This window comes from Mytilus californianus, unplaced genomic scaffold (genome assembly GCF_021869535.1).
Source record: "Mytilus californianus isolate M0D057914Y unplaced genomic scaffold, xbMytCali1.0.p SCAF_1, whole genome shotgun sequence".
Classification (NCBI taxonomy): Eukaryota; Metazoa; Mollusca; class Bivalvia; order Mytilida; family Mytilidae; genus Mytilus; species Mytilus californianus.
This window is the reverse complement of record NW_026262581.1, coordinates 89,649,000-89,669,114: the sequence shown is the minus strand read 5'-3', so window position 1 is coordinate 89,669,114 and position 20,115 is coordinate 89,649,000. Positions and strand designations below refer to the sequence as shown.

The window sequence follows — 20,115 nt, the reverse complement described above, 5'->3', positions numbered from 1 at the left end:
TATTAGTATGAAAACCAACCTAAGTATAATGGATCTAACGGGATTTCAATCGATCTATAGAAGTGGCCGTCGAGACACGTTTGAGAAAATGTTTAAATTTTAAATGGTCTCGGTGTATAATAGGTAAAATATTTCCCATTTAAATTTCAAGCTCAGCTGACCTATCTGAATATAAAATCAGTAAATAATGTTTGCACCCAATATTGATCAATACACAAACATTTAAAAAGCAATTCAATGCAATTCGTGATGAAGTTTCATATGAATGGATATTTATTTTTGGCAAATGTGTTAAATGGAGGAGAAATACGATTCTTTTCAAACATATCAAAAGAAGCATGTTATTGTACATACGATGAAATGATCCGTGGGATAAACGTATATGAGACAGTAACCCAACAACACACATACACAGAAACAAACATGAAAAGATCATCATAAAAATTTCACGGCTGGCAAACGTCAATTGATAGTCGTAACTCGCAACAGTCTTTACAAATTCTTATTACTTTATCCTCTTTGTGTTTTGATGCACATACGGCAAACCCAGACATATACGTTGATCATGAATTCATTAGAGATGTCCAAAAATACGCCATCCAACACCAAATTCAGAAATTGGCCGTAGTAAGGACAAAACTGACGAAGTTTATTGTCTTTGTACAGGCATACCTTTTTAAATTTGTATGAACTCGACCCTCGAACAATCATTTAGGAACCAAGATACATTGAAATGCTCATGCAAACCAGTCCAGAACTATAGAGCATAATCATTAGAGAAATCACGATGAACCCAGCACGAGTAACCAAGTATAAATTGGGATGCAATTTTAATAGTTATCAGGATTATTTCATTTTAACAAAACTTATAAAAACAGAGGGCAGATGCACCATTAATTCATTACCCAAACTCCAAAGGGTTTTTAAGTTAGATAGTGAAAACGAGTCTTTCTTAGTGTTAGGTTGTATTGGATAGATGCGTTCCACAGAAGTTATATCCCCGATGATTCCATGATAACATGATCTTTACTTTGCAAAGTCTGGGTTTTTCTTCTTCTCTAAAAGTCACAGTTTAGAATCCATTATATAAGCTACAAGACTTTCTTCCTTCAAGTTATTTTGTATTTATTAAGAATGGTTCCTGTCTGTGACCCAATCATTCTTAAGTATTTCTAAACACTTTTTCGAGGTTTATCTGCATTTCTAACATTTCAAGCGTTCATATATGCCACTATGACCGGTTAATCAAAACTGCTCTGTGTGAAGATTTTTTTATCAAGTCAGTTATGGTGTTTTAACTTGAAGTGTTTCTACACTGAAGAGACAGGGAGATATACGTTTGCTGCAAAAATCGACCTTTTGCGCCAATAAACGCTTGCGCCACTGCAAACATGAGTACAAGCATATATAGTCGGAATTTTGGTGCCTCTTGCTTTAATGTTTCGGTATGGCCTATGTTGATTGTCGTTTAGGGACTTATCATTTTTTACCTGGGAAGGGTATTTTCACTTACTACGAGGTTAAGGCGCTAAATTTGCGCCATGGGATTATTTTAAGTGGTATATGTCAATCTGGTAAGATTTACTTAACCTTATCTTATTTTCATCGTTCATCGAACAACTTTAAGTTATTATTAGTTTGTAATTACATCAGTTTCTCAAACACTATCTGTAACACTGGCGTAGGAGCCGGAAAAGGGGGGATTTCCAACCCATTTTCAAAAGTGTGGGAGGGGGGACTGCGTAATAGGTCACCTATCTTGGGTCTATAGAAATATTTAAGGTACACTTTGCCTAATTTGACCCTTATTTACAGTGATTAGGTCCTTTTTCTCAGTTCTACAAGCAATACGTGGAGAATATTTGTTTTATAAAATTATTGTATGGTGAACATGTCTGCAAGACAACCTTCCCCAGAACTTGACCTCTTTTTTATGGTTCACTGATCAGCATTAAGTTTCAGTGATGTCATTCCCCAGCTGCTATAATTATAATGATTACTAAATTCGCCTATAGAATCATTGTAAGGTAGCGATTGTTAGCCTTATTGTTAGGTAGCGATTGTTAGCCTTGTTAGCCTTATTGTTAGGTAAAAATGTTCATGTGGCAGGGATCATCAAACCTAATTTACATAGTTTATTGATCAAGGTTAAACTTTTGTGATCTTGTAAGTTTCTTATATTGTTTAAGTTTTAGGTTTACCATAAGTTTTGGTATGTAAAACATTGCACATGTGATGTTGACGTGTCTGTCTGTCAGGGTTTAACTGACCATGACATAATTTCAATGGGTCATTGATCAGTACTAAGTTTGTATGATACTTGTACATGATACATTGATCTCAAAGACTTTCTTCAATCTGTTGTTAAACTCAAATCTGTTCAGCGAGAGAAACAGTCCAAGCTGCCCACTCTTGTTTAAAGATCCAGTATTACAATTTTTTGTTTGGTAAAGATTGGAAGTAAAATTGGTGGATCGATTCTGTTTAAAGTCCAGTAGCAAATATTACATGCATTTTTAGTAGGATAACATGTAAATGATAAATGAATAAGTCCTGCTTTGCACTTAAATAACATGCTGAGTCACTAGCTTACAAGATATCAGTCTGCAAGAAAACACATGATCATGTTGCTACTCAAGACATATTCAATGTTCTGAGTCATTGCTCTAACTCATAAAGCCTGAATGCATGTCACAGATAAATATAAAAATAAGATGTGGTATGATTTCCAATGAGACTACTCTCCACCCAAGACCACATGAAATAGAAGTTTGCAAATAGAGGTCACCGTACTGCCTGTGCCATTTTTTCTTTAGTTTGACATAGCTAGGATGCATTAAAGGCAAAGCAAGCTAACACAAAATCACTGATGCAGTTTGGGAAATAAACAATTATTATACATAAATACATGCACATTTTAAATAACACAGTAAAACAGATAACATAAAAATATGTATTTGTGATTTCAAAATAACTTTTTATCAGTATGGTTGCCAATGTAAACAGTCTTTTGCTTCTTTATCTTAATCACAAGATCTATTTTTCTATTGTTTTCCACTTGACCTCCACTTAACCTTAGAATTAAATGATCACAGTGTAGAAATGCAAACACTTGTAATTTGTTTAAAGGATAGTGTGAAAGAAAAGCTGATTTCTTTAAAAGTTTCAGAAAAGGTAAATGCTAGAAGACCCCTCATTGACCATTTACTTACCTTAAACACAAAGATTTAATGCATACATTTGGGTGACAAAAGCTTGCAGAACATTTAAATCAGCAACCTGTACATTGATGTAGTTCAAAGTAAAAAAAAAGGAATTTCAGAATTTCAATTTACTTAAGACTGCTTTCAGCAATCTGAGTTTTAGAATTTGTACTTGTCCCTGTATTTTGTTGACTATATTACCATAATTGTAGAAACAAGTGCTTTTTTTTTTTTAACTTATATTCATTGTATATTCTTCTATTTAGCTTTATGTAAAATTAGTTTAATCTAGCAACAAGCTCATATGCCTGTCTCTATTAAGGAATCTTGTCACTGGTTGTCATGAGAATACCTCAATGTTTTTTAGTCTTTAAGAATATTTTGAGTTGATGGTAGATCTAAATGTTTTTTATTCTTTAAGAATATTTCGAGTTTATGGTAGATCCTAATTTTTTTTAGTCTTTAAGAATATTTGGAGTTGGTGGCAGACTTTTGATATTCTCTACATGTCTAGATTGAGTCAATTTAGAGCTTTGAGGAACATTGGATGACATATAGATGTCTTTTTGTTTTGTATATTTGGGTTGCTGTCTTACTGATCCTACATGTCCCTCTTTGAATAAATTTACATATTGAAATTTAAATCACAAACAAGAGTCAAGGGCTCTTTTCCCAAAAAAATCTTATGATAAAAACTGATTGTAAGTTAATCTGAAATGTTCATTACTTTTTTTGTAAAATTAGTCGCATACATAGAAGAGTCGTGCCTGTGTGATAGAACCAGTAATTTCAATATAACTCTCGTCTTTTGCTAGGTAACATGGGTAATGTACCACTTGGTAAAATTTTCATATCAACTTCTTTTGTAACAAAATCCAAACAAACAGACAGACTAATAAATATAGGTAAATCATCATGTTCATAGGCATATAATAAACCGTGTTTTCAGCTTAGAGTAATATTCACTAACATACATATACTTGTATTTTGAGTACATACACTATTATAATACCAACAAAACTTGTATGATGATTCATTTTTATTATAGAAAAGAAAAGAATAAATAAGACATTAATTAGATTCGTTGTATAAATCATGTGTCAATACTGGCTAGCCGAAGACATTTCTTTTTTTACCTATTCAAACCATGTTCTTTCTCAACAATCTTATAAAACTGAAAAAAAAATTGCTAATTCTGACAAGAATATGTCTTTACAATCTGATATGTTATATTTTTTTACTTTTAAATTTCATTACTCCAGAATGCTTACAATTGATGGTTTTGATTTTGTGAATACTGAACTATTTTCCCTGTAAAAATAGAGGAAGACATGCTATGAAACTGAAACAGGTAGCAAAACTACAATGTCAGTTACTGAACTTTTTTCTCTGTAATTATACAGAAAGGGATGCTCAGAAACTGCCATGGGTAGTAAAATAAATATTATTACCCAAATCAAGAACAAAAATTTTGTTAACCAACAATGTTCAAATTTTTCCAAATGGTTTAATTCATATATGTAAAGATCAAAGTTGCTGAAACAATACTTTAAATTGTTAAGAGTAAAGAAAATAACTGTATAAACAAGATTAAAACATCCTGATATGGTCAATAGCTGCTATTATTTAAATGACAATTTTGTTGCTACACAGGATATGCTGTGGTTTGGATTTTCAGTTGGTTAATTTTGAAATAAAGATATGTCTTTAAGAAACACCTGACTAATTTTATAATAAAATGGACGGTTTTGCGATATACAAAATTACATAACTATGTTAATAACAGAAATCCTGACCTGCAGGAATAAATATATAAAAAATTAACAATATATATATTGCAAGTTAATTCATAGTTGCACATATGTTTGATTTGTAACAAATAAATTTTATCACAGATATAAAAAAAATTTATAACATAATAAATTGCAATTATGAATAGTCATTTACATGTTAATTGACATCATCATTTTGGAATTCATTTAAATTTAAAGCTAAGAACTAACAAATATTATTTTCATCTCCCTCAACTCAAATGAAAGGGACAGAAAAAAACCTTGAGAAAACTCTGTAAAAATAACCAATAAAAAAAAATAAGAACAAATTGGTGGATGATTTCTGAAGTACCATACCTCAATGAAGATTCAGAAAAAATATTGAATAACTGGAATGTTGGACACATTATAAAAAGCCTATTTTAGATCCCTTTATATGTTTGAAATATATTATATATAGCTAAATGACATTGGATAAAGGTGAAACTAACCATTTATATATAATTATAATCATATTTAAAGTCATTCAAAAGTATTTTACAAGCAAATTTAAAAAAAAAAAGAAAAATTCTAGTTGAATTGTAAACAGCTTATATAACAAGAACTTACATTGAAAAAAAATCAACATAAGTATAAGTGTATTAGCAAAACAAATTAATTTCCAACCATTACATGTAGTATAAATGTAATAGCAAAAAAGAATAAAACTAATAAAACTCAGCCATAAATATTATAGTAAACAATAACAAGGAGAACTTGTATCACAGCTGAAAAGTTCTAATGTTGTTTTTGATCTGTAGACTCATCATTCCTGAAAAGAGTATAATAAAATGTTAAAATAAAAAAACTAATATACCTTCTTCAACTCGAGTACTGAAATCTATAACAACGAAGGCTGATTTAGTTGAAAACTGGACATGGTTCAGTATACAACTTCACAAAGGGTACATTCAAATTTGATCAAATTGTTCTAGAAAAATGACAATCCTTAAAGGAATCTACTAATTGCCCCCATTATCATTCTCAATAGAAAATGTGCTATCACTTTTAGCATAATGCCACTAAAGCCTGATGTTTTAATATAAGGTAAGGAAGGCTGGAATAATTATTTAATTGTCTGACTACCTGCCGTTATAACCATCTAACCATCGTTATAACCATTGTCAATTTCCTGATGCTGAAAGGTGACGCAATTAACATCAAATAAATCAACATACTACACTGAAAACAAGTTGAGGGTTATAAGCGTAAGTTTTTCATTTGTTCATTTCATCGCCAAAAGCACATCTCAATTTTGACTGAAGTATTTCAAATGATATGGCATAAAAACTAACTGCAATTTTTTGCACATAGCTATAAAATAGTTTCTAAAGAAGTAAATACATTAAAAAATTTTAAAAAGAAAGTTATTATTCATAAGTAAAATGGTCCATCATAGCCAGCCTCCTAAGTGACTTTGTTAATTTCAAACAAATATTGATTGGTTGTTATTACAAACTAATTGGACTATAACTCACAACAGAATCACATTAATTGAGTCTTTCATTTAAAAACAAACTAACTTTTGTCAATTTTTCCTACCAAATTCGTCTATTATCATATGCTTTTGTATAACTATGTCATTTCAAGAACATTTGCTTCCACATGAAAAGCTGATATTTCTATATTGAACTGTCCCAGAAAAACTATAGCCTTATCAATTACACACTGGTTATAAATAAATAGATTTTCAATTTTAAGTGGTGGGTAAAAAATAATGAAATATTGAACGTTTTTACAGGAACTTATTTGAATTTCAAAAGTCCTTTATCAAATAGTTGTTTACAATCTATCTGAAAATTGATTCTTTTGTAAATAGGTTTAATCTCAAAGTTTATGCATGGTGAGTTTTAAGTTCTATTATCTTAATCAATATGAAAAAATCCGGTTTAAATCTCTGTATGGTCATGATTATATCAGAGTAACTATGTAACAGCAGAGTAACAGTTAAACAATGGATACAAAAAATAATAAACTTATGAATTTCGTGTGTCCGAAGCAGGTTTTTGGATTTAATATCATCAGGAAAACTCAAATCAAAAATGTTAAAACCAAGGATGTATAATAAATACTTGAAGAGCTTATACAATAATGGAAGTGTATTCTTTGAACCTTACCAAAGAGCACCACACAAATAAACATTAAAATCGTTCACATTCAATAGATTAATAAGTTTTGGAACCAGCCATGATGTATCATGTTTTCCAAGCTGAAATTGTTTTTTACTACAAACTGAAGTTACAATTTCCAACCCAAATTTATGTGTTTCGGCTATTTTTGGATGTAATTTGAAAGGAAATTTGTTTATACATCTATGGATGTCACAACTGTTGGCTCTGAGCATTCTTGAAAGAAGTCAATCTTCAAATAAGCATCCATTGCAGCAAAAATTGTACATTGTACCATGATATACTATAATGACTTTGTTTTATATTAAAAGTTACTCTGACAAACAATATAATAACTAATTTCAATGATTTAAGCCCTAAGTTGTATTTACTGAAGGAGGTGTACTATGCATGAACAGTCGTTTATCAGCAAAAGAAGGTAATAAATGCTGAAACTATCAAAAGTCAACTTCTGCCAGTGGTCCATTCCAACTGTAATTACCTTAAAAATTATTTTGTCAATTTCTACAGAATACCCAATTCTTAACTTCAATATGTTGAAGAGTATAAGAAGGAACAAGATAGGGAAACTAAAATTTGAACATATTTATAATAAATTTCAAACTTTTTTTTTCTTCCTTTTTTGTATATAGATGAAGGCATGTATAGAGAATTCTAGCAACACATATTGGATTATACACCAGACTTGAAGGCATCCAATTCTGGGCTACTGGGTGCCTGGTTTGCTAAAAATTCCACAACCTTAATGCTCTAGAAAAATAAAATTGGGGTAAAGATTACGAATTTCATGGTTTAGGGACATAGTATTACAAAGGAAAACCAGTACTAATTAAATATTTTCATTTTCATAAATAAATCTAGTTCAATGTTTGCCCCCTTGTAATGTTTTCTCCAAATAAATACTGGACATGAAACAAGACACATGAACATGCATTATATATTTATTAAGAAGGGCTATTGATTTTATGTCAGTAATTCATCTTTTGTTATAGTTTTATATTGTCATGCCATTTAATCTCCTGATTATAAGTAATTAATGACTATAGACTTATCATTAACTAGATTAACACCATAAATAACAAGTATGGATTGCCATTTTACAGTGTAACCAAGGAATAATTGTGCCCCTTCTTTCCTGTAAAGGATTGTCTGAAAAATATCATTTATTGAATTCATTTCATTTTGAAATATTATTTTCTTGAATAGTTGAGTAGTTTTAAGAGAGTACCAGTAACTAATATTAATAAGTTTGTATTATTAAAATTAATAGGATAGGCTTGTATTAATTCACAAACATGATGAAATCAACTGTTTATCTAATATCTTCATTTCATAGCAGTTCTTAAGGTCAAAAACCTGTTAATTGTATATCTTCAATAATGATTTAACATATTTTTTAACTTAACTGCAAAAGTTGGAGTCATCTGTGAATAATGTAGAAAAATACTGTTTTAAATACCACCCAATATCTATATATTTTGTGAAAGTTTATAAACATGGTCCAAATTTTTCAACTAAAGTTTTCCTACAGATATATCAGGGCTGTTTTCATTTTCATTTTCAACAATTAAAAAGACACAAGACTTGCGCCTATGGTCAAACCTAAATTTTTGTCGCCTGGATAAATCTTTTGGTAATCTGAAGGGAATATTTTGTCATCTTTTGAAAAAACAAATTTGTCATGTTGTTAACAACTTCAAAGAGTCTGCTTATTATTAATTGACTAAATTGAGATGGGCAATAAAAGGTGTGTAGTTTACAAAGTCATGTTCATGGTCAATTATTTAAGAACGACTAACTTAATATTTTGGTCTAAACAAATATAAAGACTTAAAGTTAAATATTCTTTATTATAATCTGTTGTTATAATGTTATATTGAAGATAGGATCATTTGATACCATTAATGGAAGTCATTACAACCTAAAATTTACATAAAGTTAATTTAACCAAAGTTTTGACTATACATGTAAAACCTATACATGTAAACAGGTAATTACTTAATGGCTAGTTCCTCATTAGGACTAAAAACTTTCCCATTATGCATATTAATTGCATGATAACATGCACCATATCACAAACCTCTTATTGGTCTCAAGATCAAATAACGGTATAATTGATCACTCTAAATTGAGATTTACTAAATTCCAAAGATTAACATGCAACATAGGCATTTTTATTTATACTTGACATTATTTCTTATACATTTTTGTTTCTTACAATTTACAAACGAAAGTGAACCAACGCCTGGTAAATCTGTAGTACGGTAGAGTCCCTGAAGTGGATACCTCGGGTATGCAGGGTCGTTATGATAAAACACGTAAAATGTAGAGAGTCTTATAACAACAACACTTTAGGGACTGCTGCAGAAAGGGATGACGGTGCCCTAGGCACCGAAACATGCAGATCAATAAACTTTCTGCAGCAGTCCCTAAAGTGTTGCTGTTATAAGACTTTCTACACTTTTGTTTTTTATCAAAGTAAATTCTTTTTCAAATGTTTTTGACTACCCATGTTTAAAACAACACCTAAAATATTACAAAATGCCAAAAAATATTTGCAAGCTTACTTTGGTTCTTAAGGTCAAGAAGGTTGGAACCTAAAACATTACTAAACAAAAATATGGGAGAACAAAACATACACAAACAATGGCTTGTAATGCAAAACAGTTTGAAGAACTATGCAAAATATTCATGTTAATGACTGAAATTACAATTTTTAAAATGAGATCATGATTATGAAAAAATATTCTGACAATTGATGCTGAATGTAAATATTTTCGTGTAAGTACCAGGTAAGTCACAAAATTCCTTTATATTATGTTACTAATTAAAGATACCAAAGATTTATAAAGTATAGTCAATCAATTGTTCTTTTTTTTATTTCTTATGTTTTAATTAAGACAAATATGTCTTCTTGTATCTCTTTTATGGGTCAAATTTCTGTATTTGCAATATATATGTGGCAAATTTTGAAGTAAAATAATTGAAAGAGTTTAACCTTTTATCATGTGTCTGTTAAAGGAAAACAATTATTATCTTATCTCAAAGCATGAAAAAAAATCAATATTTAAATTTTTTTAAATTGATTGAACTGTTGTAAAATCAATATGCACAAGACTGATATTATTCTGTCATATTTGCAAGGGGAGATAATCCAATTTAAAAAAAAAAATTATAAGAGAGAAGGTAAAATAGAGTAAAGACAAGATATGCATACAAATAATATGCATTAGTAATAATCTGACTAACTGTACAAGAAACAGAAACAGGGGTTATAAGTTAAATATTTGAGAACCTGAGAAGAAAGTATAACAATAGCATTTCATCCATCAGTCATCACTATCATTTGCCTTATTTGGAAATCCCAATAGTCACAAATATCAATTGTTCAACTGCTGGTGAAAGATCTGCTTTAATAACTTATTACTAAAAAAATGAAATTATAAATATAAATCCTTTTTATAAATGTTCACCATGATCTAATTAAGTATTGTGAAAAAAACTGTGTTCCAAATTGTGGGTTCAGCTTGTTTTAAAACATATTCAGTAGTTTGACAAAAAACAAAAAGACACAAGGACTCCAGGGAAATACAATATTAAACTATGTGCTATGATGGTGACCATTTTTGATTTCAATGGGCATCAAGATTGGGCATAATATTGTTGATCAAATTTATAAAAACACTAATTGCAAGTCTTTCTCATAGGATTATATGTAAAACTAATGTTTCAATAGTGGCCATGTTAAATTTCAGATCAGAGCGCTGGGTTTTGGACCACAATTCAAACCCATTAACAATTTCTTACAAGATTTTTGAGGTTTCAACAGTCATTTATAACCTATAATTGACATCTGTGTCCATGGCGAATTTCAGAAAGGAACAAAAAGACAAACATAAAACACTTAAGTCATGTTATGTTCATCTGGCTCTGTGTGACCTTTGAAAAAAGACTGAGAAACAAAACATTTACATGCAATCAAATACCAAAAATGACAAGAAAAGAATACACACTCTTTGTTTCAAGTTAGTAAACAAAGCATGACAGGACAGAAAAGGTAAGCTAAATAAAAACTTAAACTAAAAACTGTTAACCTTAAAAATAAATGATAAACACCATAAACATATTAAACCCAATAAAAAATAAATGGAGAATGTGTCTATGGGCCACAAATGCCCCCGCTTGTAAATATGCATGAGTCAATTTCCCCATACAGATGCAGGATTCACGTAGTTAAGACCGTTTTGTGATTATAAGCATTGTGTATAAGTTTCATAACATTTGGTTGAGGCAAACTAAAGTCAGAGAATGGAAACGACAGATTTAGCAATTTTTCCATTTTATAAAGGGGCATAACTCAAGAACAGTAAATGTGACGCCACCCAATTTCAAACTTGATCTGTGTTTTGTGGTAATAAGCATTGTGTATAAGTTTTATAACATTTGGTTGAGGCAAACTAAAGTTAGAGAACGGAAACCAATTTACGGGACAGACAGATGGACAAGGGTAACACTTAATGCTTCCTTAGCTACGGCGGGGGCATAATAAAGTGAAATAATCGAAAAGATATAAAGATATTTATAAATGATTAAAAAAAGATGAAGATTGGAAGGGAATGAAACAAGGTATAACATCATATTTACCATGCACTAGTAATCACTATCTGACAACTGTATTTATAACAATATCATCTATAATAACTTAAAGACAATACATATAGTAGGATAGGACAATTATTAAATATGGATAATATTAAAGGTAAAAAATACAAATAATAAGCAAACCTCAAACACAAATTTAATCTTTAATATAATCTTTTAACTTTGAAACAAGTACAACACCTCATAGCAAAATAAATTTTGATGAAAAAAGTATTACCATGACAACAAATAAACTAAAGTTAACAACATGTTTTTTCATCTAAAAGCTGTTACTTAAAAAGTATAGGTATATATGGGGTAAAACTGACAAACAATGGTACGTTACCCTGCACAGAAAGTAGTTAAATCTATTTTACCTGATCTTCTGGGATAGGACTAGCTCCCATGTTATTTGGACTCCTGGATCTTGCTCTATGTTTAGATATCCTCTGTTGCATTTGCTGCAACTGTCTGTCACGTTCTTCCTAAAAATTAAATCTTACATGTTATATAATACATAAAAAGGGTAACAGGAATTCATATCAGACAGTAAAACACCACACTCCTCCATAATAATAGACAACCATCAACACCACACTCCTCCATAATAATAGATAACCATCAACACCAAGCTCAAATAGACAAACATCTACAAATAACACATCATCCAGATAGCCTGACTTGATACTGACCCAAAATGCAAACCAAAAATCCCCACTTTGCCAATCTAGACCATAGCTCATAAAAGTAATATATAAATGCTTTTAATTGATAGAAATATAATTTTGATTTACTTTTAAGAGAAGAGAATAAACAAAATAATGAGATATGGTTTCATTGCAAATGAGACAACTATCAATTAAGACCAAAGGACAAAGAGATGAATATCATAAATAATATCAGGTCACCTTCCGGCCTTCAATAATGAGCAAAACCTACACTGAGTAGTAAGCTATAAACACCTCTGGATGACAAAATGTGAGACAATTCAAAAGAGAAAAGCAAAAGCCTGATTTATACTACAACAATAAACAAAAAAAAACTGTTTTGGTAGATAGCAGTTAATAACAATCATTGAAAAATAGGTTCCTGGCTTTGGAGAAACATACAAAATGTAGTAGGTTTTCTGATGTTCTATGCAAAATAAAACCTCATGACTTAAGCAAACACGAAAGCCCTTCATAAACACAATTCACAAAGTAAATCTCATTATAATTATCTTAAGTTAGTAAAGTTAATATCTTAATTGATTTTTTTCCTTTTTAGGCGATTATACCGGTATACTTTGACTGCCATTTTTAATAATGATATGATCATGCAGATACTTTCAATGAAGAACTCTTAGTACTTTAATATATACTTCCTTCTCAAAACTCCTCATACAATTAAGATCAGCAATATCATATTTATAAGGCATACTACACATGCATGTCATAGCTAGGAGTATACTAAATGTTGTATTCTACTATTAGGTGATCAATTCTGTTCATAATTCAACATTTTACTTATATAGATATAAGAAGATGTGGTGTGAGTGCCAATGAGACAACTCTCCATCCAAGTCACAATATGTAAAAGTAAACCATTATAGGTCAAAGTACGGCCTTCAACACGGAGCCTTGGCTCACACCAAACAGCAAGCTATAAACGGCCCCAAAAAAATGACTAGTGTAAAACCATTCAAACAGAAAAACCAACGGTCTAAGATGTATAAAAAAGCGAGAAACGAGAAACACTATTATATCAACTTTATGGGACACTGTCTGCCAATAAAACCAAAGTATAATATATGTCACTACAGGACAATTCAGTATATAAATTTGAAAGGGAATCACAAACATGAGGCAGGAGCATCAGATCAAAACCTTTTGCCAGAAATCCCACCTCAAATTTGGTTATTTTCTACATTATCAGGGGCACAAATCAGGAAAAACAAAGGTGAGATATTTGAAACTTGTGTTCACTATTCCTTAAATGCATTTCCAAACTTCAAAAGTCAAGTTATTGAATGAAATCTCATTTCAATAAAAGAACAGAGTTCAAATGTCCCCCTAGTTGCACAAATTTTATCTGTCCATGGGCAATAACCAAATTTTTTTTTTTTTTAAACTTTTTACAAATATCTTAGAGAAATGAATGCTTGACAGCAAATGCAATGCAATTTTGGATATAATTAATATTTCCAAGGGGCATAACTTGTTAATAAAATGCTGCGCTGGGGCGCAGCTTGATACGACCGCAGAGGTCGAACCCTGAACAGTTGGGGCAAGTATGGACACAACATTCAAGCTTGATACAGCACTGAATTTGGATTGTAATTAAAGGGAAAGTCCGCGATTTTTTACTTATCATCTAAATATGTTCATCTTAACATAAAAAACACATTCACAAAGTTTTAAATTTATATTCTTTCTAATAACGGAGAAAATCAAGTATTTGTAACTTTTTTGGTTGACCTACGTCACTGGGTTGTAACGTTTTAACCCGATTTGTTGAATCATGGGAAAAAATAAAATCTGTTAAAGTCTTAATTGCTTTATCAGAATTTTACGTAATTAAAAGCGCATAGATGACCGTTGGTCGTAGTTAATAACCACAATACAAGAATGAAAGAAAATTAATATGTGTGTACCGTTTTGTATTGATTGAATAAAACTTCCTATATGAAGTTATCTAAATATAAATATTTTCGAATTAATTTCATAAATTATTGAGATTTTTTCATAAAATATCTATAGAACATTTTTACTGATATTGAACTGAAAATATTTTAAGTTTTATTTACCGTTATAACTTTGATAACCATTTCAATGCAAAATATTTGTGAACAGAGTGTGTATATTATTTTGTAAAGTCATTGTTTATTTCTCGATTTGAGGAGAATTCGTTTGAACTTTACCTTGCAGCAATTTAGCCTCAGGCGTACATAGGTGTGAATTTAAGCGTACACAGGAGTGTATATTGTCATTTTGAATGGATTAACAGAAAGAGTATAGCGTGTTTAATATACCCAGATGAAATACCCGATGACAATAGAGAAACAATAATTAAATTGTATAAATTAATTGAAAATTAACATTCAACTTTTTAATTCCGGAAGTGTTACAATATTTAAATGGAACAATTTTCGGTTACGTTCTATGCAATTAGCATAAAGTTAAGATATGAAGTTAAAAGAATAGTACTTTTAATCTTAAAAATTAAATGTTATATTTCCCAATTAATAATCATTGCACATCTGTTTAATTTACTTTACCAGAATTCTTTAACTTGTATTTAAATCTGGCGATGTTTAAATGCTAACAAACGTAAAACTATCGCAATTTTAAAGTTTCAAGTTAATTGAAAAAATACAACAGCACAACATGCATGATTTTTTTAATTTTCTTATTAACATTTCATTCTTACATAATTAAATTCATTTGACAATCACTTGCACAAATTATTTGTGAAAAGAATACCAATTATCGTTTATTTCATTAAGCAATATACATACATTATAAATCTAAGCTAATACATTAATTTGTTTGAGGATTATTTTTAGGATAGCCGTCATTAATCCAAATTAGTAATACAGTTGTTGTAATTAAAGACATATCTTAGTAATGTATTACTGATATTGACAATTTTAGAACAGTTCGTCCTAACCTCGTTGTTCTTGAAACAATCTTTACTAGTATACTTGTAAGTTTCCTGACGTATAAGCGCCATTAAGGATGAGCTCCAGAGATAGCAGACTAGTAGCGTTTTTGTTTGTTGGGGAAGGAGAGGCCATGCAACCACTTGTACAGATAAACAAGCTTATGTTGTCAACACTATCAGAAAGAGTTCCCATCGTCGGATGGGGTATATGAAGGTTCCAAGAATGAACTATTGACATGTCTGACTCTGAACAGTTAGTAAACGGATTTAACAATGATCTGTAGACATCGACCGCTTGTTCTTGATATTTGAAACTGCATGCATATATACGTTTATGAGAGTGATTATTTATCTTATGCCTGACGAAAACTAAATGCCTGCATGGTTATTTATATCTTGCCATACGTTTGTATTGGTTTGGTGGGTGTTCACTCAAAATCGTAATTCAAAAATTGTGTTTGTGAGATGTAGATTTACTTCAATACCGAATTTCGTCTATATATTTCACAAGTGTATACCACGGAGAAGATCTGAAGGTATATTACTCCCATTTTGTTTGGGTGTGAACCATCGATGTTTACCGCAATATTTAATGAATAAGATGATGATGGTAGAAAGAACTATGAGCGTCATGTTGCAAATATTACATGCATGTCGGACCATGAGTTGTCAATCTGTATGAAAAGATTTCCAATACAACCATATTGAGTAGGAATTTTTACATGCGTTACTCTCGTACTAGTATTACAGGGTTCTTGTGTTGTTTAACTCAGACACACATCTTTTACTTTAAGATGTATGAACGGTTCTAAATATATATATATATATATATATCTTAAATGTAACAATAATCAAAGAATGTAGGACAGAAAGTCACAGGACAAAAAGTCACAGACAAAAAGTCACGGACAAAAAGTCACAGGACAAAAAGTCACAATTCAGTTTTGAGATTACTTTTCTTTAAACAAGAAAACACTAATTTAAAAAAATAAATTTTTGTTTTTTCATGAACTATTATATGTGAAGCAACTTTGTAATTAAAATGTATTCAATAATGATCAAATAATTGTTATGAAAACAAAATGTCAAAGTGGCTTGGTACTTAAATGGCTTCATTGTGCCAAGAAATATACCCTTTGCATGATTAAAATTTAATAAATTTTCATTTATCAAGGCTTATGAACAATTTCCTAAACTTAAAAATGAATATATGTAATAAAAAGAAAATATTTCAAGATCTTTCTCTTATATATTCAAACAATTGTCAATAAATTATTTGTGACTTTTTGTCCTGTGACTTTTTGTCCTATCAATTTTGTGACTTTATGTCCTGTGACTTTTTGTCCTGTGACTTTCTGTCCGTTTACCTAATCAAACGCCTATAGGCAATCACTAAAATGGTATGAAGTTTTTATACAGATTTATTCTTATTTACACAATCATTAACAAACTAAATAAATTTAACAAAATAACACCGTGACACTACGATATAACAAATGGGATACTAATTATTTTAAACCATGCTATGCAGAAACCTAACACATCAAGCAGGAACAAATATATCAATATACTGTTCCCAGCATCAAGATAGTGCACGTGAATACCAATTAGGAACACGATGTGTGATTTTGTATAACTAAAAATATCAAAGCGAGCAATAACTTAATTTGTCAAGCAAACATTTTTTTTCACTATGCCTCTCTTTATCTCCGCTAATTTATAATAACTATTTCGCTTTTTGTCGATCATTCTCTATATTGTTCTCTATTCAGTAATTTTTTTTCACTATGCCACTCTATCTCCGCTCCTTTTTCCCCTGTCGTCCTAATCCTTATAAAGATAGGGACATTAGACATAGAAGGGGCTCTCTTATCTTCAATGAATTAATATTGATAGTGACTATAAGTGCTGCATTACTTTAAATATCTGCATGTTTGCCAATCAACAAAAGCTTGTATTTGCGTGAAGAATTTTTTCTTTCAAAAATATGGTCCAGAATCATGACAAAACAATATTCATTTCACAAAAATGTTCAAAGGTCATGTTTATAATTTTCTTTAAACTTATTATCAGCAAAAATAGTGGATAATATTATTATCAGAACATCATTCATTAAAAGGTGGAATTATAATTTCAAACACACACAAGATAAACAACGTTAGACACAAATATATGGTTCAATAAATGTTACCTGTGCACAGCGGGTACCTCAATAAAGAGGCCATGCATGAACCTGTATTATATAATTGTGTAATACGAATTTTTAGTTGACAGGATGTCACTGGAATACCCAGGGACGTGTATCTAATATACGTCCCTGGAATACCTAACTGAATGTGTCGCTCTGACACGACATCTATCAATAATTCTGACATACCTATTATCAATTCGGGAGGAAGCCAAAATATATATATAATAAGATAACGTAAATAAAATTTAAAAAGAAAAAAAACCTATAAAATTTTCACCGAACATACCAGATAGAGTCACACATTTAACTGTAAAGCTAAGTGTCTTTATAAGTGACCGTTCCGAATTGATCCCGTATCAATTTGATATAATTTAAAGATTAGTTAAACAAGAGTGCACACGCTGAAATGTCTCGCCTTCTTTACTAACCATTGATAGTATGTTGATAGTCCTAAATATAAAGCTGTACTACAACTATCACATACACTTAACATGATCCAAGAAAATGAGGTCAAGGTCATATAAACCAAACAAGAAATACATGTATACCTTACAATCATTCAATACACTAAATATAGTTGACCTATTGTTTATAGTTTCTAAGATACAGACTTAACCAAGAAAACTAAACATTGACCAATGAACCAATAAAATGAGGTCAAGGTCAGATGAACAATGCCAGGCAGACATGTAATACAGCTTGCAATCCTTCCATACAACAAATATAGTTGACCCTATTGCTTATAGTATTAGAAAAACAGACCAAAACACAAAAACTTAACACTGAGCAATGAACCGTGAAAATGAGGTCAAGGTCAAATAAAACCTGCAAGACTGACAGGTATATCATAAAATATTTCCATACACCAAATATAGATGACCTATTGCATAAAGTATTAGAAAAAAAGACCAAAACTCAAAAACTTAACTTTGACCACTGAACCATGAAAATGAGGTCAAGGTCAGAAGACACATGCCAGCTAGACATGTACACCTTACAATCATTCCATACACCAAATATAGTAGACCTATGGCATACAGCATAAGAAAAACAGACCAAAACACAAAAACTTAACTATAACCACTGAACCATGAAAATGAGGTCAAGGTCAGATGACACCTGCCAGTTGGACATGTACACCTTACAGTCCTTCCATACACCGAATATACTAGACCTATTGCTTATAGTATCTGAGATATGGACTTGACCACCAAAACTTAACCTTGTTCATTGATCCATGAAATGAGGTCGAGGTCAAGTGAAAACTGTCTGACGGGCATGAGGACCTTGCAAGGTACGCACATACCAAATATAGTTATCCTATTACTTATAATAAGAGAGAATCTAACATTACAAAAAATCTTTTTTTTCAAGTAGTCATTGAACCATGAAAATGAGGTCAAGGACATTGGACATGTGACTGACGGAAACTTCGTAACATGAGGCATCCATATACAAAGTATGAAGCATCCAGACCTCCCACCTTCTAAAATATAAAGCTTTTAAGAAGTTAGCTAACGCCGCCGCCGCCGCCGCCGCCGGATCACTATCCCTATGTCGAGCTTTCTGCGACAAAAGTCGCAGGCTCGACAAAAAAACCACTTTTTAATAAAAAAATTGAGATGTCCGATATTTCGATATTTACATATCTATATCCTGGGAACATTATACTATATCAACATATTATGTCCCAGCTTAAACCTCTTCCTAACATTGCTCCTTGTCAATAGCCGTTAAATATCATAATTAAAAAAATGTTATTCTATATCGTATAACTTTATTAATTGAAAAATTATCTCGTCTTAATACGGAACTATTCTTTATACAAATCAATGCACTTTATATAAAAGAGGCATACTAATGAATCTTCTGTAAATCAGTGATTGTTACAAGAACACTGCATTTGTCTTTCTTATAATTAAAACTGTTATTCCTCATCAAATCTATATTTTTTTTTATTTAACGAAATCTTATCATATAAGGATTTGATAACTATAGCTATCAGAACTGCTAGGTTATTTTGTTATTAAAAAAGGATAATTACCATCGAATCTCCCTCGAAACAATATTGTTCAAAATGGTCTTCACACACCAACTTGTGCTTGCTATAGATGCAACTATTTGCTGTTAGTTTAAGGTTGTACAACCATGTCTGATACAATTCTTTCTTTTTTTGTGGGATTGGGAAAACTATGTAGACTTTTGTCATAACTTTGTCTGACAGAACAACCTTACGCTTGACAAGACATTTTGACACTGAATAACCGTCTACGGTAATCCCCAATTGATGATGGGAGTTTTTAACGCACGGTCGGTAAATCCCCGATTCTTTTTGTTCTTTGTGGTTTATAGATATCACGTGACTTTTTAGATCGAACATGCCGACAAGATGGCGATATGTCGAGAACTGATAGTGAATTTCAAAAATCGATTTTGATCTCTTTACATAGAGAATAAAAGTTTTTTATTTATGAACATGTTGTTTTTTATGCTTAAAG

The 20,115-nt window shown here is 30.8% G+C and overlaps 1 protein-coding gene and 1 long non-coding RNA gene across 4 annotated transcripts in view; one reads left to right on the top strand and one right to left on the bottom strand.

Moving 5' to 3' along the window:
- The window catches only part of LOC127710169 (uncharacterized), a 78,198-nt gene that overhangs the window by 52,784 nt on the left and 5,299 nt on the right, over positions 1 to 20,115 (top strand). The window lies entirely within an intron of this gene.
- LOC127709357 (trichohyalin-like) overlaps positions 4,225 to 20,115 on the bottom strand; it is an 89,071-nt gene continuing 73,180 nt past the window's right edge. For 2 of the 3 annotated variants that reach the window (XM_052214848.1, XM_052214857.1), the window contains exons 47-49: positions 12,162 to 12,269; positions 11,788 to 11,814; positions 4,225 to 5,786 (exon numbers count right to left, since the gene is read on the bottom strand). In XM_052214848.1, the coding sequence (XP_052070808.1) occupies positions 11,794 to 11,814; positions 12,162 to 12,269 (129 nt within the window). In that variant the 3' untranslated portion in view covers positions 4,225 to 5,786; positions 11,788 to 11,793. The remainder of the gene's footprint in view (positions 5,787 to 11,787; positions 11,815 to 12,161; positions 12,270 to 20,115) is intronic. The other variant, XM_052214865.1, reaches the window with a different exon arrangement.